We start from the raw sequence: 17,559 nt of genomic DNA, 5'->3' as shown, positions 1-17,559 counted from the left end.
GAGTGGTCTGTATGTGTCTGTGAGGTCAAGTTGGTTCATTGTGGCATTTAGATCTTCCGTGTCTTTATTGAACTTCTTTCTGGATGTCCTGTCCTTCACCGAAAGTGGTGTGTTGAAGTCTGCTACTATTATTGCGGAGCTGTTTATCTCACTTTTCAGTGCAGATAGAGTTTGTCTTATGTATCTTGCAGCCCTGTCATTCGGTGCATAAATATTGTATACAGTTATATCTTCTTGGTATTGTCCCTTTAATCATTATATAGGGTCCTTCCTTATCTTTTATGATGGATTTAACTTTAAAGTCTATTTTTTCAGAAATTAATATTGTCACTCCTGCTCTTTTTTGATTTCTGTTTGCTTGGTATATTTATTTCCATCCTTTGAGTTTTTATTTGTGTCTCTAAGTCTAAGGTGTGCCTCTTGTAGGCAGCATATAGACGAATCATGTTTTTTTTATCCATTCTGCCACTCTCTGTCTCTTTATTGGTGCATTTAGTCCTGTTATGTTCACCGCAGTTATGGATAGGTATGAGTTTAGTGCTATCATTTTGATATCTTTTTTTGTGTGTTGTTGACAGTTTCTTTTTCCCACTTAATTTTTTGTGCTGAGTAGATTATCTTTATATATTGTCATTTCCTCATATTCATTGTTATTGATTTTGTTTCTGCTGAGTCTCTATTTTTTTCTTGTATTTTATTTTGATGTGTAGGATACTTTGTCTCCTTTGTGGTTACCTTGTTTATTTACCCCTATTTTTCTAAATTTAAATCTAACTTTTATTTCTTTGTGTCGTCTCATCTTCCTCTCCATATGGAAGATCTATGACTACATTTCTTAGTCCCTCTTTATTGTTTTAATATTGTCTTCTTTTGCATAATAACATCACTGTTTCCCCGTTTTGATTTTTTTTTTTTTTTTTTAAATCTTGCTTTGGTTTTTTTTTTGATTTCCCTGTCTCGGTTGACTTCTGATTGCTCTGCCCAGTGTTCTAGTCTTGGGTTGATGCCTGATATTATTGATTTTCTAACCAAAGAACTCCCTTTAGTATTTCTTGTAGTTTTTACAAATTCCCTAAACTTCTGTTTATCTAGAAATGTCCTAATTTCACCTTCATATTTAAGAGATGGTTTTGCTGTGTATATGATTCTTGGCTGGCAATTTTTTTCCTTCAATTTTTTTCAGTAAGATATCCCATTGCCTTCTTGCCTGCATGGTTTCTGCCAAGTAGTCCAAGTTTCTTCTTATTGACTCTCCTTTGTACATGACTTTTTGTTTATCTCTAGCTGCTCTTAAAATTTTCTATCTTTGGTTTTGGCAAGTTTGATTATAATATGTCTTGGTGACTTTCTTTTAACATCTACCTTATGTGGAGTTCGATGAGCATCTTGGATAGATATCGTCTCATCTTTCACAATATCAGGAAAGTTTTCTGCCAACAAATCTTCAACAACTCTGTCTGTATTTTCTGTTATCCCTCCCTGTTCTGGTACTTCAATCACTCGTAGGTTATTTCTCTTAATAGAGCCCCACATGATTCTTAAGGTTTGTTCATTTTCTTAAGTTCTTTTATCTGATTTTTCTTCAAATATATTAGTGCCAAGTGATTTATCTTCAAGTTCAGAAATTCTCCCTTCCACTTGCTCAATTCTGCTCTTCTGACTTTCTACTGAATCATCTACTTCTGTAATTTTATTGTCAATCTTCTGAATTTCTGATTGCTGTCTGTCTATGGATTTTTCCAGCTTATTACATTTTTCATTATGTTTCTGAATAATCTTTTTAATTTCTTCAGTTGCTTTATCTGTGTGTTCCTGGGCTTGTTCTGCGTATTGCCTCATTTCCTTTCTGATGTCTTGAAGGGTTCTGTATATTAATCTTTTGTATTCTGCCTCTGGTAATTCCAGGAATGCACTTTCATGTAGAAGATCCCTTGATTCTTTGTTTTGAGAGCTTATTGGGGCAATCACAGTCTGTTTCTTTATGCGACTTGATATTGACTGTTGTCTCTGAGCCATCTATAAGTTATTGTATTAGTTTATTTTATGCTTGCTTACTGTGTCATAGCTCGTTGCTTTGTTTTGTTTTGACATGCCCAGATGGGTTGCTTGAGTGAACTAGCTTGATTGTTTTCGCCTTTGGAACTCTGGTGTCCTGTCCCCAGCTGGCTAGAGCTGTTATCAGGTATATCAGTCTAGAAGTTTATTCACTTTTCTTGTATGAATTTAGCTCAGGTGCCCATGTAGCTGATCATCAAGTGTGTGGTACAGGCTCTGTCTACAGTCTTAGAGGGGCAATGGTGATTGGTGTAGGTACCGGTATTTGGTTGCAGCAGGGGGTCAAGTTCTGAACAAGGCAGAAGGCTGAGAATCATACCCTATGTGTCTCTGATGAAAATGTGTCCCTGTTTCTTAAAGTGTACAGGTAGGCGGGTTCTGCAGATGGACCATGGGCACTGAATGTTTTTGGTTGTAAGGACTGGGAGGTACCAGTTATCCTTGGATCCCTGTCGTGGGTGGCTGGGTGACGTGAGTGGAGCCACCAGTCCTTAGGCCCCTGATGTGGGTAGGTGAGGACCCTGTTTAATAGGCAAAGCAATGTCAAATATCAAACATCCACCTCTCCACTGCACAGCTGAAACAGTTGTAGTCTGCCAACAAGGGCCTATTCTCCTGAAATAGGCCCACACAGGTCCATGCAGAGGGGAAAGGTACTCAAAGTTCATGGACAGTTTATGCCTGGACAGGAGCTGCTTCTGTCCTGAGCTCCCCCAGTTAGTAGAGCTGACAAATTATCTTTCCCCCAACTGCAAATTTTTTCCTTCTTCAAGGCTGGGAGGATGGCTCCAGGTGCTCAACAGGGTCTATTTCAGGCCCAGAGAATTCAGCCGCTGAAGCCGGCTTGGGGGCAGGGAGCACAGTAAAATATATGCAAGTACTTAGCTTTTGCCGAGAGCACTGTACTTCTCTGGTTCCAGAGGTGTGAGTAGGCTGTGTGGCTGGCTGCTTCTCCCTGAGGAAACTGCGGCCGAATGCTAGTACCAGCCCACTGCTGCCGCTCCCAGAATGGTGCCGGAGGGCTCCCTGCAATTCAGTTCTGGTAACTCCTCTCTGCTTCTGAATGGTCTCTTTGTCTCCCTGCCCCTCAGTTCATTTTCTAAGCTTGCCTTTGATGCTCAGGGCTCCCAGCTTGTCATAAATACACTCGTTTCGCTTGTTTTTCCTGGTCTTTGTTGTAAAGAGGGCTGGCTGGAAACTTCTGTCTAGTCTACGATCTTGGCCCCGCCTCCTTTATTGGTGCTTTGTGTGAGGGCAGAGTGCCTTTTGCATTTGTTTGTTTTTAAGTAAAAGTGCTTCTGGTCTATGGAAACCAGAGGTCCTCTGTTGCCATTTAAAAAAAATAATCATTAATAGAACCTCTACTTCATGCTTTCTAAATTCTCACTTGATAGCAGATTTCAATAATTGGATTCTAGGGAGGCCTTGAAGAGCCATGATGTGTGAAAGAGTGATTTGTTTTTTATTCATGGACTCATTCATTCATGCCATAATTCAGTAGGTGGCACACTTGGTCCTCATCACTCTGCAAGGTGCTGGTGCGATTCACATGCGTAAAGGTAAGGCTAGGGCTGCTACCGGAGTGGCTTCTACCAGAGCCCTGGGGGTCACAGTCACTCCTAGGAAATGCAACACTCGCTGGTCCTACGAACCACTGAGGCCCGGAGGGAAATGGCCTGGAAGGGCTAGAAGTTAGGTTCCACCCAGTGGCTGTTGTTGTTGTTGTTGTGAGTTGTGTCTGAGTTGATTCCAACTCATAGTGGCCCCATGTGACAGGGTAGAACTGTGCCATGTGGTTTTCTAGGCTGTAATCTTTATGGGAGCAGATCACCAAGTCTTTCTCCTGCAGAGCTGCTGGTGGGTTTGAATTGCCAACCTTTCAGTTAGTGTCTGAGTGCTTTACCTCTGCACCACCAGGGCTCCTTACCCAGTGGCTACAGGTGGCCATTTGAGCTTCTATCCTTTATGATTCTGCCCCAGTTGCCATCAAGTTGATTCCAGCTCATGGTAACCCCGTGTGTTTCAGAGCAGCACTATGCTTGCTAAGGTTTTCATGGCTGCGACTTTTCAGGTCTTTCTTCCAAGGTGCCTCTGGATAGGTTAGAACCATCACTTTCAGTTAGTAGCCCAGCACTTAAATGCTTGCACCACCCAAGGAGTCATTAAGTGCATCTATCCCTGGTTAATGCACTCACATGCCCTGCCTTTTTGCTGTGTCTTGATTTTCCCCTCATCTGCTCTCCTCCACCTACGTTACAGGTAATTCCAATGGTGAAATGATAAAGTGGGTGACTGCTAACTGAAAGGCTGGCTGTTCAAATCCACCAGCCACTCCACAGGAGAAAGATGTGGCTGTCTGTTTCTGCAAAGATTACAGCCCTGGAAACCCTATGGGGGCAGTTCTACCCTGTCCTGTAGGATTGCTGTGAGTTGGAATCTACTTGACAGTAATGGGAATGGGTAGATGCTCAAATGGAAAGTCTCCAAATTATCCTGACTCAACTGTTTTTCTCCTATCTGACATTAATACTTAAGCAAATCCTTTTGGGTCTACTTTTAAAATACATCCCAAATTCAAATGCTTCTTATCATTTCCTGCTACCATCCTGGCACCATCACCTTGCTCCAGGATTCCTACAATAGTTTTTTAGTTGGTCTCCCTGAGACCTCAGTCCACACTAGTCTCTACTAGTCTTCACACAGTGCCAGAGTGATCTTTGTAGAACATAAATAAGATCACCCCAGACTCCTGCTCAAAGCCCTCCAGTGGCTTCCCATCACCCTTAAAATGAAATTCTAGGTCCTAGCCATGGCATACAAGGTGCTGTATGATATGGCCAGCCTTTCTCTCTTTTACTACCAGCAGCTGTTTCACAGTAAAATGAAATGATTTTAATCTTCAGGACTCCTTTCTTATAAGACCATTTCAAGCCCGGTATCTAATTTTATTCATATTTGAAATTTTTTTCTTAAGAGGACTCCTCCCTACAAATTTTATAAGCTTCAGGCCCCACAAAATCTATATTCATCATTGCCTACTCTGTTCTTCCCTTAACTGGCCCTGGCCTTGCCATGCCAACCTCCTTGGTGTTCCCCCAAAAGCTAAGAATGTTCCCACCTTAGGGCCTTTGCACCTGCTGCTGTCTTTTTGGTTTAGAACTCTTCACCAATGTTTGGGTGTCTCATTTCCTCACTTAATTCAGACCTCTGTGCAAATACTGTCTCAACAAAGCCCTTACTGACCAGCTTGGCAAGAATGCCCTCTCCTCCATCATTCCCTGTACACTTACCCTTGCTTTATTTCTGCTCACGGCATCTATCACTACCTGGAATTTTATCATGTCTTTGTTTGGTAACTTGATTACTGTCTGCCTCCCATGCTAGAATGCAAGCTCCACAAGGGCAGAGATTTTGTCTTGTACATTGTTGAATCTCTAGAACCTAGAACAGTGCCTGGCACATAGTAGGCACCTGATAAACATTTGCAGAGCGAATGGAACACATGATATGAAGTAGTGACTACAAGAGTAACACTTGTGACACCCTTGATGGTCCACAGAATACTCCCATGGCCATTAGTCACTTGATCCTCCCAACAATCCTGGGAGGAGGTCATTCACCCAATAATATGTGTGAGAGCCCGTGTATGCAAGGTGCCAGATACTATGCTTGAAGCTGTGACAAGACAGAAATGGGTTCTGTCCTCATGGAGCTCGCAGACAAGGGCCCCTGTTTTTTTTCACCTCTCTTCACTTAAAGGGTTTTCATGATACCAGTCACTGTAGTGGAGTTGTCTGGATCTTTCTTAGCCCCGTCAAAATGTTCTTGAAGTGTGGGACTCAGAACTTGCACATAACATTTCTGGAGCAGACGGACCATGATGTAAAATAAATACATTTGCACCTGAAACGCTGTGTAAAATTCTGATTGATTCCTACCATTACAGTGCTTATGATGACTCCAATAATTTTGTTCGCTCTCATGGCGATAGCAACATTTTGTGTGTTGTAAATCTTGAAAAGCTGTAGTATGGATGGGAAAAAGAAAGCCATTTACTTAGTCATATACCCATCCCACTTATTCAGTCAGCCATCTGCCAAACATTTATCGAGTGCCTGCATTGTGTCAAGCACCATGCCGAGCGTGGCAGATACAGGATTGACTAACTCATGGCCTTCAAGGAGACTTGTAGAAAAGATAGACCTATAAACAAATAATGATAATAGAGTTCCAGGTGTTAACTGCAATAATAGAAGTGGAGTGTACTGGCTACTGGGGTGGCACATGTTGCTTTGTGGAAAAGGATTGCTGCAGGAGGAAGTAGCAGGTCTGAAGACCCAGAGAGAACAGTGGTGTGTGAGGAGCTGGGGGACCGGGATAGGGAGAATCAGAAAGGATTAATAGATAAGAGATCATGTTGAGGGTGAAGAATGCATGCAATTGTGCAAGTAGAAGCACGGGAGGCGGGAGCATAGAGAGGGATTTCAGGATTCACGAACTTGGTGAGGAGTAGGGTCGGGTGATGCTGAGTCTGAAGCTGTGGTAGTTGGTGGATAGTGGAGATGGGGATGTTAGGGACAGATGAGGCCAAGGAATTGTAAGAGAGGGTGTTAGAAGGGTTATCAAAATGGGTGTGAGGTCCCCGAAGGTAGCAAGAAGAGAAAGAATTAAATTTTATCTTTTCCTCAAATTTGAGGAAAGTAAGTGGTTTCAGGTTTGTTCTCATTACTTGAATATTATTTGATTTTAGGAAAAAGTGTCTCTTTGAAACGAACGGCTTATCTAAAGGTAAACGTCATATTTTGTCCCTTTCAAAGAGGGGTTGCAGTTTGTACACACTTATAATCCAGTCAAGATTTGATGGCATGGGCCGACATTGAAATATTGCAAAACCAAAAGCCAAACTAAACCTGCTGCCGTTGAGTCGATTCCAACTCATAGCGACCCTAAAGGACAGAGTAGAACTGCCCCACAGGGTTTCCAAGGAGCGCCTGGTGGATTTGAATTGCCGACCTTTTAGTTAGCAGCTGTAGCTCTTAACCACTATGCCACCAGGGTTTCCGAAATATTGCAAGCCTTTTATTAATCCTGAGGGTGATAATTATTTGCATATTGTGATTATAAGCAATAAATTTAATTTTTATAGCAGTCCGGATATAACGCATTAAAGCAGTGCCAATACAATGTTGCCGAAAAGCTAGATGAGGGTTGCTTTGAACACCTCTGCACGATAATCTCTATCATTACGGACTGATGCAATCAGTCACAGTCCAGGCACTCGGCCAAGTGTGCATTGTGGTCAGCACTCAAGCATTCTTCATTCTGAAAGTGCAGTATGTACGCTTTGCTCCCAAACTACAAAGCCTGACATTCCTCAATTATTTAGTGAACTGGCACACCACTAGCTTTCCTCAGTGTGGTAACTCGCAAAGCAGTGTACAGCATTTCAGAAGCTGGCTACATGGATATGGGGCTCTCACCAAGACTTTCCAGGAATATTACCAAGTCCCTTATTTGGCTTAGGGCCTAGACTCTCCAGCAAACCTACTCGGGTTTGAATCCTGACTACTATTTAGTAACTATGTGACCTTGGGCAAGATACTTAGCATCTCTATATTCCAGTTCCCCATTTTTTTTTTTTTTTTTGTAAAATAGGAATCATAATCAAAGAGTTAATACATGTATGGCACTTGGAACTGTGTCTGGCATTTATTTAGTAAATATTCAATAAATGTTAGTGTTCACGATTATCAAACTCAAAAACCGTCTATATGTATACTATCTCCTACCCCAATCACCAACCTAATATCTCATTAAGATTATCCTACATTAAAGAGGAACCCTTGTGGTAAATGCTCAGCTGCTAACCGTTAGTGGCTGGAACCCACGTAGGGGCTCCGTGAGAGAAAGACCTGGTGATCTGCTTCCTAAAGATTCTAGCCTAGGAAACCCTGTGGGGTAGTTCTACCGTGTCCTATAGGGTTGCCACGAGTCTGAATGGACTTGATGGCACCCCACAACAACAACATGTTACACTGTCACTCCACCACCCTTCCGTCAGTTTGTCATGTTGTGGTGGCTTGTGTGTTGCTATGATGCTGGAAGCTATGCCACTGGTATTTCAAATGTTGGCAGGGTCACCCATGGGGGACAGGTTTCAGCAGGGCTCCCAAACTAAGGCAGATTAGAAAGAAAGACCTGGTGATCTGCTTCTGAAAATTACCCAATGACAACTCTGTGGATCATAACGGAATGTTGTCTGATGTTGCACTGGAAGATGAGCCCCCTAGACTGGAAGGCACTACACAATGGCTGCAACGATGGACTCAAACATACCAATGATCATGATGATGGCGCAGTCATGTTAGATAGAGATCATGATGATGGCGCAGTCATGTTAGATTGTACGTAGGGTCGCCACGAGTTAGAGGTCACTGGGCAGCAACTACCAACATTACCACTCAATGAGAAATGTGGATATATAATCATCACATTTACCCTCAGCGGTTGCCATTGTTTTGGAACTGACAAAGTGTCCTTTTTGCATATCATCTCTTTGAATTTACTTTTTGCAAAAATAGAGCAAATCTTTGTTTAATATAAATATTTTTGGAAATACCAGTTCTATGCATTGTACAATTAGTTTTCATTTAAACCCAATTGGACTCTGCTACGGTGATATTCTTGTTCTGTTAATTTTGTTAAAATATGACTCTGCTGGGATCAGCTGTAGATTAGCATTCAGTTTACTCATACAGAAGGAAATAATTAACATGAGGTTCAGGAAAAAGGATGTAGAATTGCTTGCTGAAAGAATGTTACCTACAGCTGACCAGTATTTCCTCATAAAAAGCGGAAGAACCTTCTGGCAGGCCTTGGGGACGTGGAAGACTCACCTGGCTGTGATAGTAACCAGGCACTCCTAGTTTGCAGGCCTCCACGTTGAGTGGTTCTTTAAGATTGTTCATAACACAGCACTGACGAGGCCAGGGATAGTCAGCATTGTTATTCTCAATCCGGAAGGCAGATGTATATTTTTGCCAGTCCGATGGACCATTTATACCACAGCAATTGTCCTGTCCGTGGATGAAAGATACGAAATTCTCTTTCATGGTCTTTGCTAGAATCATCAATGTAGCAACTGAGATTTTATGGAGAAAAAATATATGGAAAGTGTACCATACATTAAGTTCTCTAGAAATCTTCAAATTAGAGCTGGAGGTATTAATAACTTACATTTTAGAGCTTCACATTTGTTATTTTACTAGTCATTAATGTGCTCTGTAACTTTTGACAAGTTAACTTAAATCCTCTTAAGACTCAGTTTCTGTAACTATAAAATTGGGGTGAATATAACTGGTAGAGTTGTTGGGAGGATTAAATGTGTTAATATGCTTAAAGTGTTTAGTACAGTGCCTGGCCCATAGGTAACCCTTAATAAAAGTTCATTATTATTATTACTTATACACTAGAATGTGAGTTGTATAATTATTCTAATGTTATGTATGAACAAATTGAGAATCAGAAAACTAAATCAAAAATTTTAGTGGCGATGGAACTATGAGTAATTCTCCTCATTTTATTTTTTGTATTTTTAACATTCCCTAAAATAATTATGTATTACTTTTATAACGGGAGAAATAAGCTGGAAAAAATAACCAAACCTGGTGACTTAACCAGTGGCATATAGTTATGCTCTTACATAGGAAAGGATGATCAATTAACATGTAGCTAATATCCCTATTATTTTAATATCCCTATGGAGCCCTGGTGGTACAGTGGTTAAGAGCTCGGCTGCTAACCAAAACCCTGGCAATTCTAATCCACCAGCTGATCCCTGGAAACCCTATAGAGCAGTTCTACTCTGTCCTATACAGTCACTATGAGTCAGAATTGACTCGACGGCAGTGGGTTTGGTTTTGTAATAGCCTTATGATAGAATTAAATATAGAGAATAAAACCCATACCATATTGCTTTCCTTTTTTTTTTTTTTTTATAAATTCTACTAGAATGTTTCAAGGAAGGAAGTTAAAACTACAAGTATCTCTCAATGTTTAGAATAAATGTATCTAAGCAAACTTGATGGTAAATAACCTGTCTTTAATAAAATAGGTCCTATTTTGCCACTGGATTGTGAGAACTCTTTACTCAGGAAAAATTATCATCCTGTATTTTGACCTGAGCATTTTGGGGAAAAATGGTTAAGTTTGAGCCAGGCATATTGCAAACTGGGTTTTAAAGAATTGGTAAATGGATTTTTCAAATATGTGAGCATTCATGTATCATTTGAAGACCTTAGTTCTTGCTAACAGATACTTTACCTGTAGTCAGAAGACCGGATTTAAATCCTGGCTCTGCCATTTACTGTATGGCTTTGGGTAAATTACTTACCCTCTCTGGGTCTAGGTTTTCTTATCTGTGAGAGGAAGATAATAACACCTATCTCACAGAACTCTTTCTAAGATTAAATGGGTTAATGTATGAGCAAGAAGTATGACTTCTTTTCTCTGTTTTCATGGTATTTAAAATATGTAATAGAGCTGGGATGCAATATCACAATGTACCAGTAGATGCCAACGCCTAACATAAAGCATAAACAGGAAGGAAACATTCTTCAAGGTTTTAGGCTCAATAAAGCAGATGTTTTAATTTAACAGTGCTTTAAATGAAATGCCCAATTTAGTACATGTGTTTTAGATAATTCATTTTTCCTCACCACCTCTGTCCCTGTTAAAACTAGACCACAAGGCTCAAGTTAATTTTCTCAGGAAAGAGGGGTACGAAAGATCTAGTGAAACAAAGAAATTCAATTTTGGCTTTGGCTTTCAAAAGAGATACTCGAAAGAGGTAGAGAAATCCACTTGCGAGAGGACCACTTTGGGGGAATCTAAAAAGCATTCGACATAAGCCCCAAAGCCTGCAGGTGTGAGAGCAAAGAACTTATACTAGCATTTCTCAAAAATTTGACTGTAAGGAGGCCTCATGCTACCTGATCTCAGAATCTACTACTATACAGCACAATAGTCAAAATAGCCTAGTACTGATACAACAGACACATAGGCCAATGGAACAGAATCCAGAACCAGGATGTAAATCTATCCACCTATGGTCAGCTGATCTTTGACAAAGGTCCAAAGTCCATCAAATGGGGAAAAGACAGTCTTTTTAACAAATGGTGGTGGCAAAACTGGATGTCTATGTGTAAAAAAAATTAAACAGGACCCATACCTCACACCATACACAAAAACTAACTCAAAACGGATCAAAGACCTAAATATAAAACCTAAAACGATAAAGATCATTGAAGAGAAAGTAGGGACAACACTAGGGTCTCTAGTAGATGGCATAAAGAGAATACAAACCATGACTAATGATGTACAAATACCAGGAGATAAACTAGATAACCGGGAGCTCCTGAAGATTAAAGACTTATGCTATCAAAAGGCTTCACCAAAAGAGTAAAAAAGAGAGCCTACGGACTGGGAAAAATTTTTTGGCTATGACATATCCGACAAGGGTCTAATCTCTAAAATCTATAGAATACATTGACACCTCAGTAACCAAAAGAAAATCCAATTAAAAAACGGGTGAAGGACATGAACAGACACTTCACCAGAGAAGACATTCAGGCAGCTAACAGACATATGAGGAAATGCTTGAGATTATTAGCCATTAAAGAAATGCAAATCAAAACTACAATGATATACCACCTCACCCTGACATTACTGGCACTAATAAAAAAAACAAAAAATAACAAATGTTGGAGAGGCTGTGGGCAAATGGGGACACTCAAGCACTGCTGGCGGGAATGTAAAATGGTACAACCACTATGGAAAACGATTTGGCGCTTCCTTAGAAAGCTAGAAATGGAAATACCATAAGATCCAGCAATCCCACTCCTAGGAATATATCCTAGAGAAATAAGAGCCATCACAGGAACAGACATGCACACCCAAGTTCATTGCAGCATTATTCACAATAGCAAAAAGATGGAAACAACTTAAATGGCCATCAGCAGATGAATGGATAAACAATGGAATACTATGCATTGCTAAAGAACAATGATGAATCCATGAAACATCTCACAGCATGGATGAATCTGAATGGCATTATGCTGGGTGAAATAAATCAGTCACAAAAGGACAAATATTGTATAGACCACTATTATGGAAAACCAAGAAAAGGTTTACACATACACACAAAAAGAATCTTTGATGGTTACGAGTGAGGGGAGTGATGGGGAGGGGAAATCACTAACTAGATAGCAGACAAGTGTTAACTTTGGTGAAGGGATAGACAGCACACAATACTGGGGAAGTCAGCACAACTTGACCAAATCAAAATCATTGAGGTTTTCTATACACATCCAAACACCTTGAGGGGCCAAGTTACTGGGGCTGAGGCCTGGGGACCATTGTCCTGGGGGACATGTAGGCGAATTGGCATAACATAGTTCATAAACAAAATGTTCTGCATCCTACTTTGGAGAGTAGCGTCTGGGCTCTTAAAAGCTTGCGAGCAGCCATCTAAGATAAGATCTATTGGTCGCATCACCTGCAGAGCAAAGACGAGTGAAGAAAACCAAAGACACAAAGAAAGTATTACTCCAAAGGACTAACGAACAGACCACAGGAACCACAGCCTCTACCAGCCTCAGCCCAGACAAACTAGTTGGTGTCCAGCTACCACCACCAACCGCTCTGATAAAGATCACAAGAGAGGGTCCTGGACAGAGAGGGAGAAAAATGTAGAACAAAGTTCAAATTCACAAAAAAAGACCAGACTTACTTGTCTGATAGAGACTGAAGGAACCCCTGAGACTGTGGCCCTCAGTCACCCTGCTAACTCAGAACTGAAGCCACTCTTAAAATTCACCTTTCAGCCAAAGATTAGACAAACCTATAAAACAAACAATAACACACGCGAGGAACATGCTTCTTAGTTCTATCAAGTGTATGAGACTAAATGGGCAACTCCTGCCCAAAGGCAAAGATGAGAAGGCAGGAAAGGATAGGAAAACTGGACAAATGGAGACAGAAAACCCAGGGTGGAAAGGGAGGGAGAAGAGTGCTGACACACGGTGGGGAATTACAATTCTTAAGGAACTTTTAAATTCTGAGGGGCCAGTAGGTCTAACCGGGAAGATTTCAGAACTAAAATTAAGCACTCTATCCAGAAATTAAATTGAGGATTTTACTTGTACACTTCTGATACCATCGGCTTGTGTTAAAGTTGCCATTTAAAAGGCAAAGCTCAGTCGTGTTTGTTATGTTAAGAGTGTTCCCACAACTGGCCTTAGAAAAAGCTTCGTTGAGTAGTTAAAGTAAATTAGAGATAAACAAGTTCTTTTAACTACCTTAAGGAGTTCCCAAGCAAGTGCCTAGACAATATCTTTTCTTCCAGCTAAATAAGCTGATTTTGTTTACACTTTACTAAGTAATGATCGGGAACCCTGGTGGCATAGCGGTTTAGAGCTATGGCTGCTAACCAAAAGGTCAGCAGTTTGAATCCACCAGGAGCTCCCTGGAAACCTCATGGACAGTTCTACTCTGTCCTATACGGTCACTGTGAGTTAAAATCGATTCAATGGTAACGGGTTTAGTTTTTAACTAACGGCCGGTTCTGTATTCAAAGATTCCAATTAAGTTGGCCCAGCTGCAAATACATCAACGAACTTTCAGGCTGAAATTGTTTATACTTTTCATTTTAGAAATACTACTTTAATTATAGTTATAGGGCTGCTATAAGTCGGAATTGACTTGATGGCAACGGGTTTGTTTGTTTTTGTTAAATTCTATCAAAAAATGAGGGTTTGTGTTAGACTAGAAACTGATGTAAAGAAAGTTTCACCATTAATTGCCACCCTTGGAAACCTCACCTCCTTTCCTGCCATTGCTTTGACGTGAAGTTGTTATCTGTACTCATTCTACTTGTTAAATGGCTCTTTGTTTTGCCTATAAGGCAGAGCACACTGTTAACTGCCAAACCGAAAGCATGCTCTCCTGCCGTTCTTTCCTTCAATAAATTTTATTTGTTTAAATATGAAATTTATCACCCACTAAATTGTGTTCACAGTCCACTGATGGGCTACAGCATGCCTTAAAACAGCTCTGATACAAAACAGGAAGAAAAGTGCAAAGATCCTAGAATTGTTTCTCCCCTAGAAGGAAATAAGACTGAGCTGCTGAATGGAGAAGGAAGATCAGATACAATATGACTAATGCTTAAATGACAGTGACTAACTGAAAGGGCCTTTGCATCCTGCCCCATCCAGAAGCCAACGCCCCTGGACGGAAGTAGTAGAATGACCCAGATAGGCTGGGGATAAACCTAGGGCTTGGGGGAATGTTCTTTTGATTCTCAGGGAATTGCTTGGGGAGACTACAAGCCTGCCAGATGTCCCACACTCAACCTAGCACTAGCAGGGTCTGTAACACACAATGGCTGAAAGATGTGCCTAGAATTCTTTGAGCCTGCTGTCTCAGTGTGGCATAGGAAATGCAGCCAAGTATTATTTAGAGGGCCAGCAGGACAGAACAGGTGGGAGGAAGAGGATGCAAAGAAAACAGACCTGACTATTGGACATCAGGGTGGACTGGACATCAGTAGAAGATACAGCATAAACATCAGTAGAAGCCGTCAAAGATAGAGGATGGTATGAAGAAGAGCATAACTTCTCCAATGCTGAAATCATATGTAAGCTCCCTGGGAATTTAAATCACCTCCAGGAAAAAGAAAAAGATCCTGAATTTGATTGAGTACAATTTTGTTTTGACTGAGTTGGAGCCCTGGTTGTACAGTGGTTAAGAGCTCAGCTCCTAACCAAAAGGTCAGCAATTCAAATCCACCAGCCACTCCTTGGAAACCCTGTGGGCAGCTCTACTCTGTCCTATAGGGTTGGTATGAGTTAGAATCGACTCAAAGGCAATGAGTTTGGTTTGGGGGTTTTATGGTGCATGGAGGAGCACCGGTAGCGCAGTGATTAAGTGCTCAGCTGCTAACTGAAAGGTTGGTAACTCAAACTCACTAGCTGCTGCATGGGGAGGGGAGGAGGAAGATGTGATAGAAAGCTTCCATAAACATTTACAGCCTTAGAAACCCTATGGGGCAGTTCTACTCTGTCCTATAGTGTCACTATGAGTCAGTAGGGACTTGATGACAACAAGTTTGATTTCTGGTATGGTACATGGGATATGAGAGAAAAACAAGAGGCTGGAGGGCAGACCTTGTCACCAAGAAACCACCAAGTTTCTGGTGAAGCCAAGAAAGTAAAAAGAGTTCAAAGAAGGGGTAGAGGTTCTACAGAAGTCTGCTGAAGACAGATTGTGAAAGTTGACAATGGGATGGGTGGGGACCAGGGGTCAGTGTGAAAGCTGGGTCAGATTAGAGGATATTTAGGGAAATGCAAGGTAAGAATTTATATACATAGGGCAATGTGGGGGTGATGAGGGATACTCTAAAAGACTTGGACTTTTGATGGTACTTGAAGTAAACTTGGATAGAAGGTATGATTGCCAGTCAGAGAAAACTGGGTGATCAAATCAAGTCGAAGCTTAGTGTACTCAGCTGTCCTAGACCATGGGAGGTGTGGACAGTTACCAGATATGGAAAACAGACAGCAATTGTCACAGGAATTCACTGTGGAGGGCGAGGAGGAGAGGCAGCATTTCTCTTTCTATGTAAATGAACTTGAACTCTATCTAAGAGGCAGAAGGTGTGATTAGTCTAAATTCTTTACAGTGTCATTATCCATATAAATGGAAGCTAATCAACACCATGGCTTGAAATAAAATATAAATCTAGGGGTTTTAATCATGTGAATACTTCCTCCTGCCAATGAACCGAGGACTAGATGAATTTACCTATACAAGACTCCTGGAGGCAACTCCCTTGAAGTCTGTGGTTCTCATATGTGGACTTCACTCCCAACCATATACCCCTGGTCTCTGGTTTAGAAACAAAATGGCATCTCCCCAAGGCTATGAGGCTTTACCTGAAGCATGAGCCTGTCCCAGGTTTTGGTGACTCCATTGTTTTTCCACTTGTCATCATTGTTTGGAGGGCTGTTGTTCTGGTACCTCTCCAGCATCTGCTTCAGGAAGAGGTTGGTTGTGAACTACAGTAGGAGGAGGCAACACAAAAGGGAGAGTTAGCACATCAATCCCCAGGGAGGGAAGTAGTTTTCTCAGCCTGTTTCTTGGACATTGAATATTGTCTGCTGTGGGGAGCAACTCTGTGCTCAGAGGCTCCAAGTAGGCGTGGAGATGGGTTCTGGCTGGCAAAGTCCCAATTCAGGGACAAGCCCTGTGAGTGAGACTTGTGATGGATAGGTATTGTAGGGTAGTGGAGGCTACAGAAATGGAGAAAAGGAGAGAAGAAGGATGCCGAATTGGGAGTAAGTCTTAGATATGATGGAATATTGATCATCCCACTGGAAGGCAGGTGGCCATGGTGACTAGTGAAGAGCATGGGGTTTACAAGCTTGGGCCCTGGAATTCAGGCTGCCTGAGCTCAGAATCCTTGCTCTTTTTCACTTACCAGCTGTGTAACTTTGAACAAGTTACTTTACCTTTTTAAGTCTCAGTGTTTTTCATCTGTAAAATGACAATAGTGGTAATACCTATTTCATAGGGTTACTATGAGGATTAAATGAAATTATGCATATTATTAATATGCAAATTAGAGTGCCTGACACATAAACCAAACCAAATCCATCTCCACTGAATCAATTCCGACTCTTAGTGACCCTTTAGGACAGAGTAGAACTGCCCCACAGGGTTTCCAAGCCTGTAAATTTTTCAGGGAGCCGGCTGCTATATCTTTCTCTCACAGAGCGGCTGGTGGGTTTAAATCACTGACCTTCTAGTTAGCAACCAACTGTGTAACCACTGTTGCCATGGAGTCGATTCCGACCTCATAGAACCCTATAGGACAGAGCGGGGTTTCTAAGGAGCGGCTGGTGGATTCGAACAGCTGACCTTTTGGTTAGCAGCTGAGCTTTTAACCACTGTACCAGGAGGGCTCCCGCCTGATACGTAGTAAGAGTTTACTATATGTCAGCTATTGTATTACTATGGTGATGATGACGTGTGTTAACAATTCTGCCCTGTGGGTTTTGAGAATATACTTACGAAGTCTCGTTGTGTTGCCGCTGTGATACAAGACGCCACCTCAAAGCCGTATGCTATAAACATCAGAATGAAGTACTGGAAGGGAAACAAGTGAGAAGAAGAATTGCATTTACCCTCAAAGAGGGACTCCACCTCCGCCCCCCAATGATTATGACTTTTTTTCAGCATGTGGTGATACATATAACTATCATTAAATATAATCACCAATCATTCATGCAGTTATTCAACCAATCCTCACTGATCAGTTGCTTTGAGTAAGGCTTGGTGCTAGGTGCTAATCAGCTCGAGTCTCTCCATTTCCCCAGAGAACGAATGACCATTGAATACAGAGCGTCCTCAGTCTAGTGTCCTGAATTTCTATTTTAACTGGGA

General features: G+C 41.3%; 1 protein-coding gene across 4 annotated transcripts in view; it reads right to left on the bottom strand.

Annotated features, from left to right (window-relative positions):
• The window catches only part of UPK1B (uroplakin 1B), a 46,037-nt gene that overhangs the window by 8,727 nt on the left and 19,751 nt on the right, over positions 1–17,559 (bottom strand). For all 4 annotated transcript variants that reach the window (XM_049877089.1, XM_049877107.1, XM_049877098.1 and 1 more), the window contains 3 exons: positions 17,188–17,262; positions 16,050–16,172; positions 8,952–9,131 (listed from right to left, as the gene is read on the bottom strand). In XM_049877089.1, coding sequence (XP_049733046.1) covers positions 8,952–9,131; positions 16,050–16,172; positions 17,188–17,262 — 378 coding nt within the window. The remainder of the gene's footprint in view (positions 1–8,951; positions 9,132–16,049; positions 16,173–17,187; positions 17,263–17,559) is intronic.

The sequence above is a fragment of the Elephas maximus genome, chromosome 1 (assembly GCF_024166365.1).
Source record: "Elephas maximus indicus isolate mEleMax1 chromosome 1, mEleMax1 primary haplotype, whole genome shotgun sequence".
NCBI classification, from domain to species: domain Eukaryota; kingdom Metazoa; phylum Chordata; class Mammalia; order Proboscidea; family Elephantidae; genus Elephas; species Elephas maximus.
This window is presented reverse-complemented; position numbering and strand designations above follow the sequence as displayed.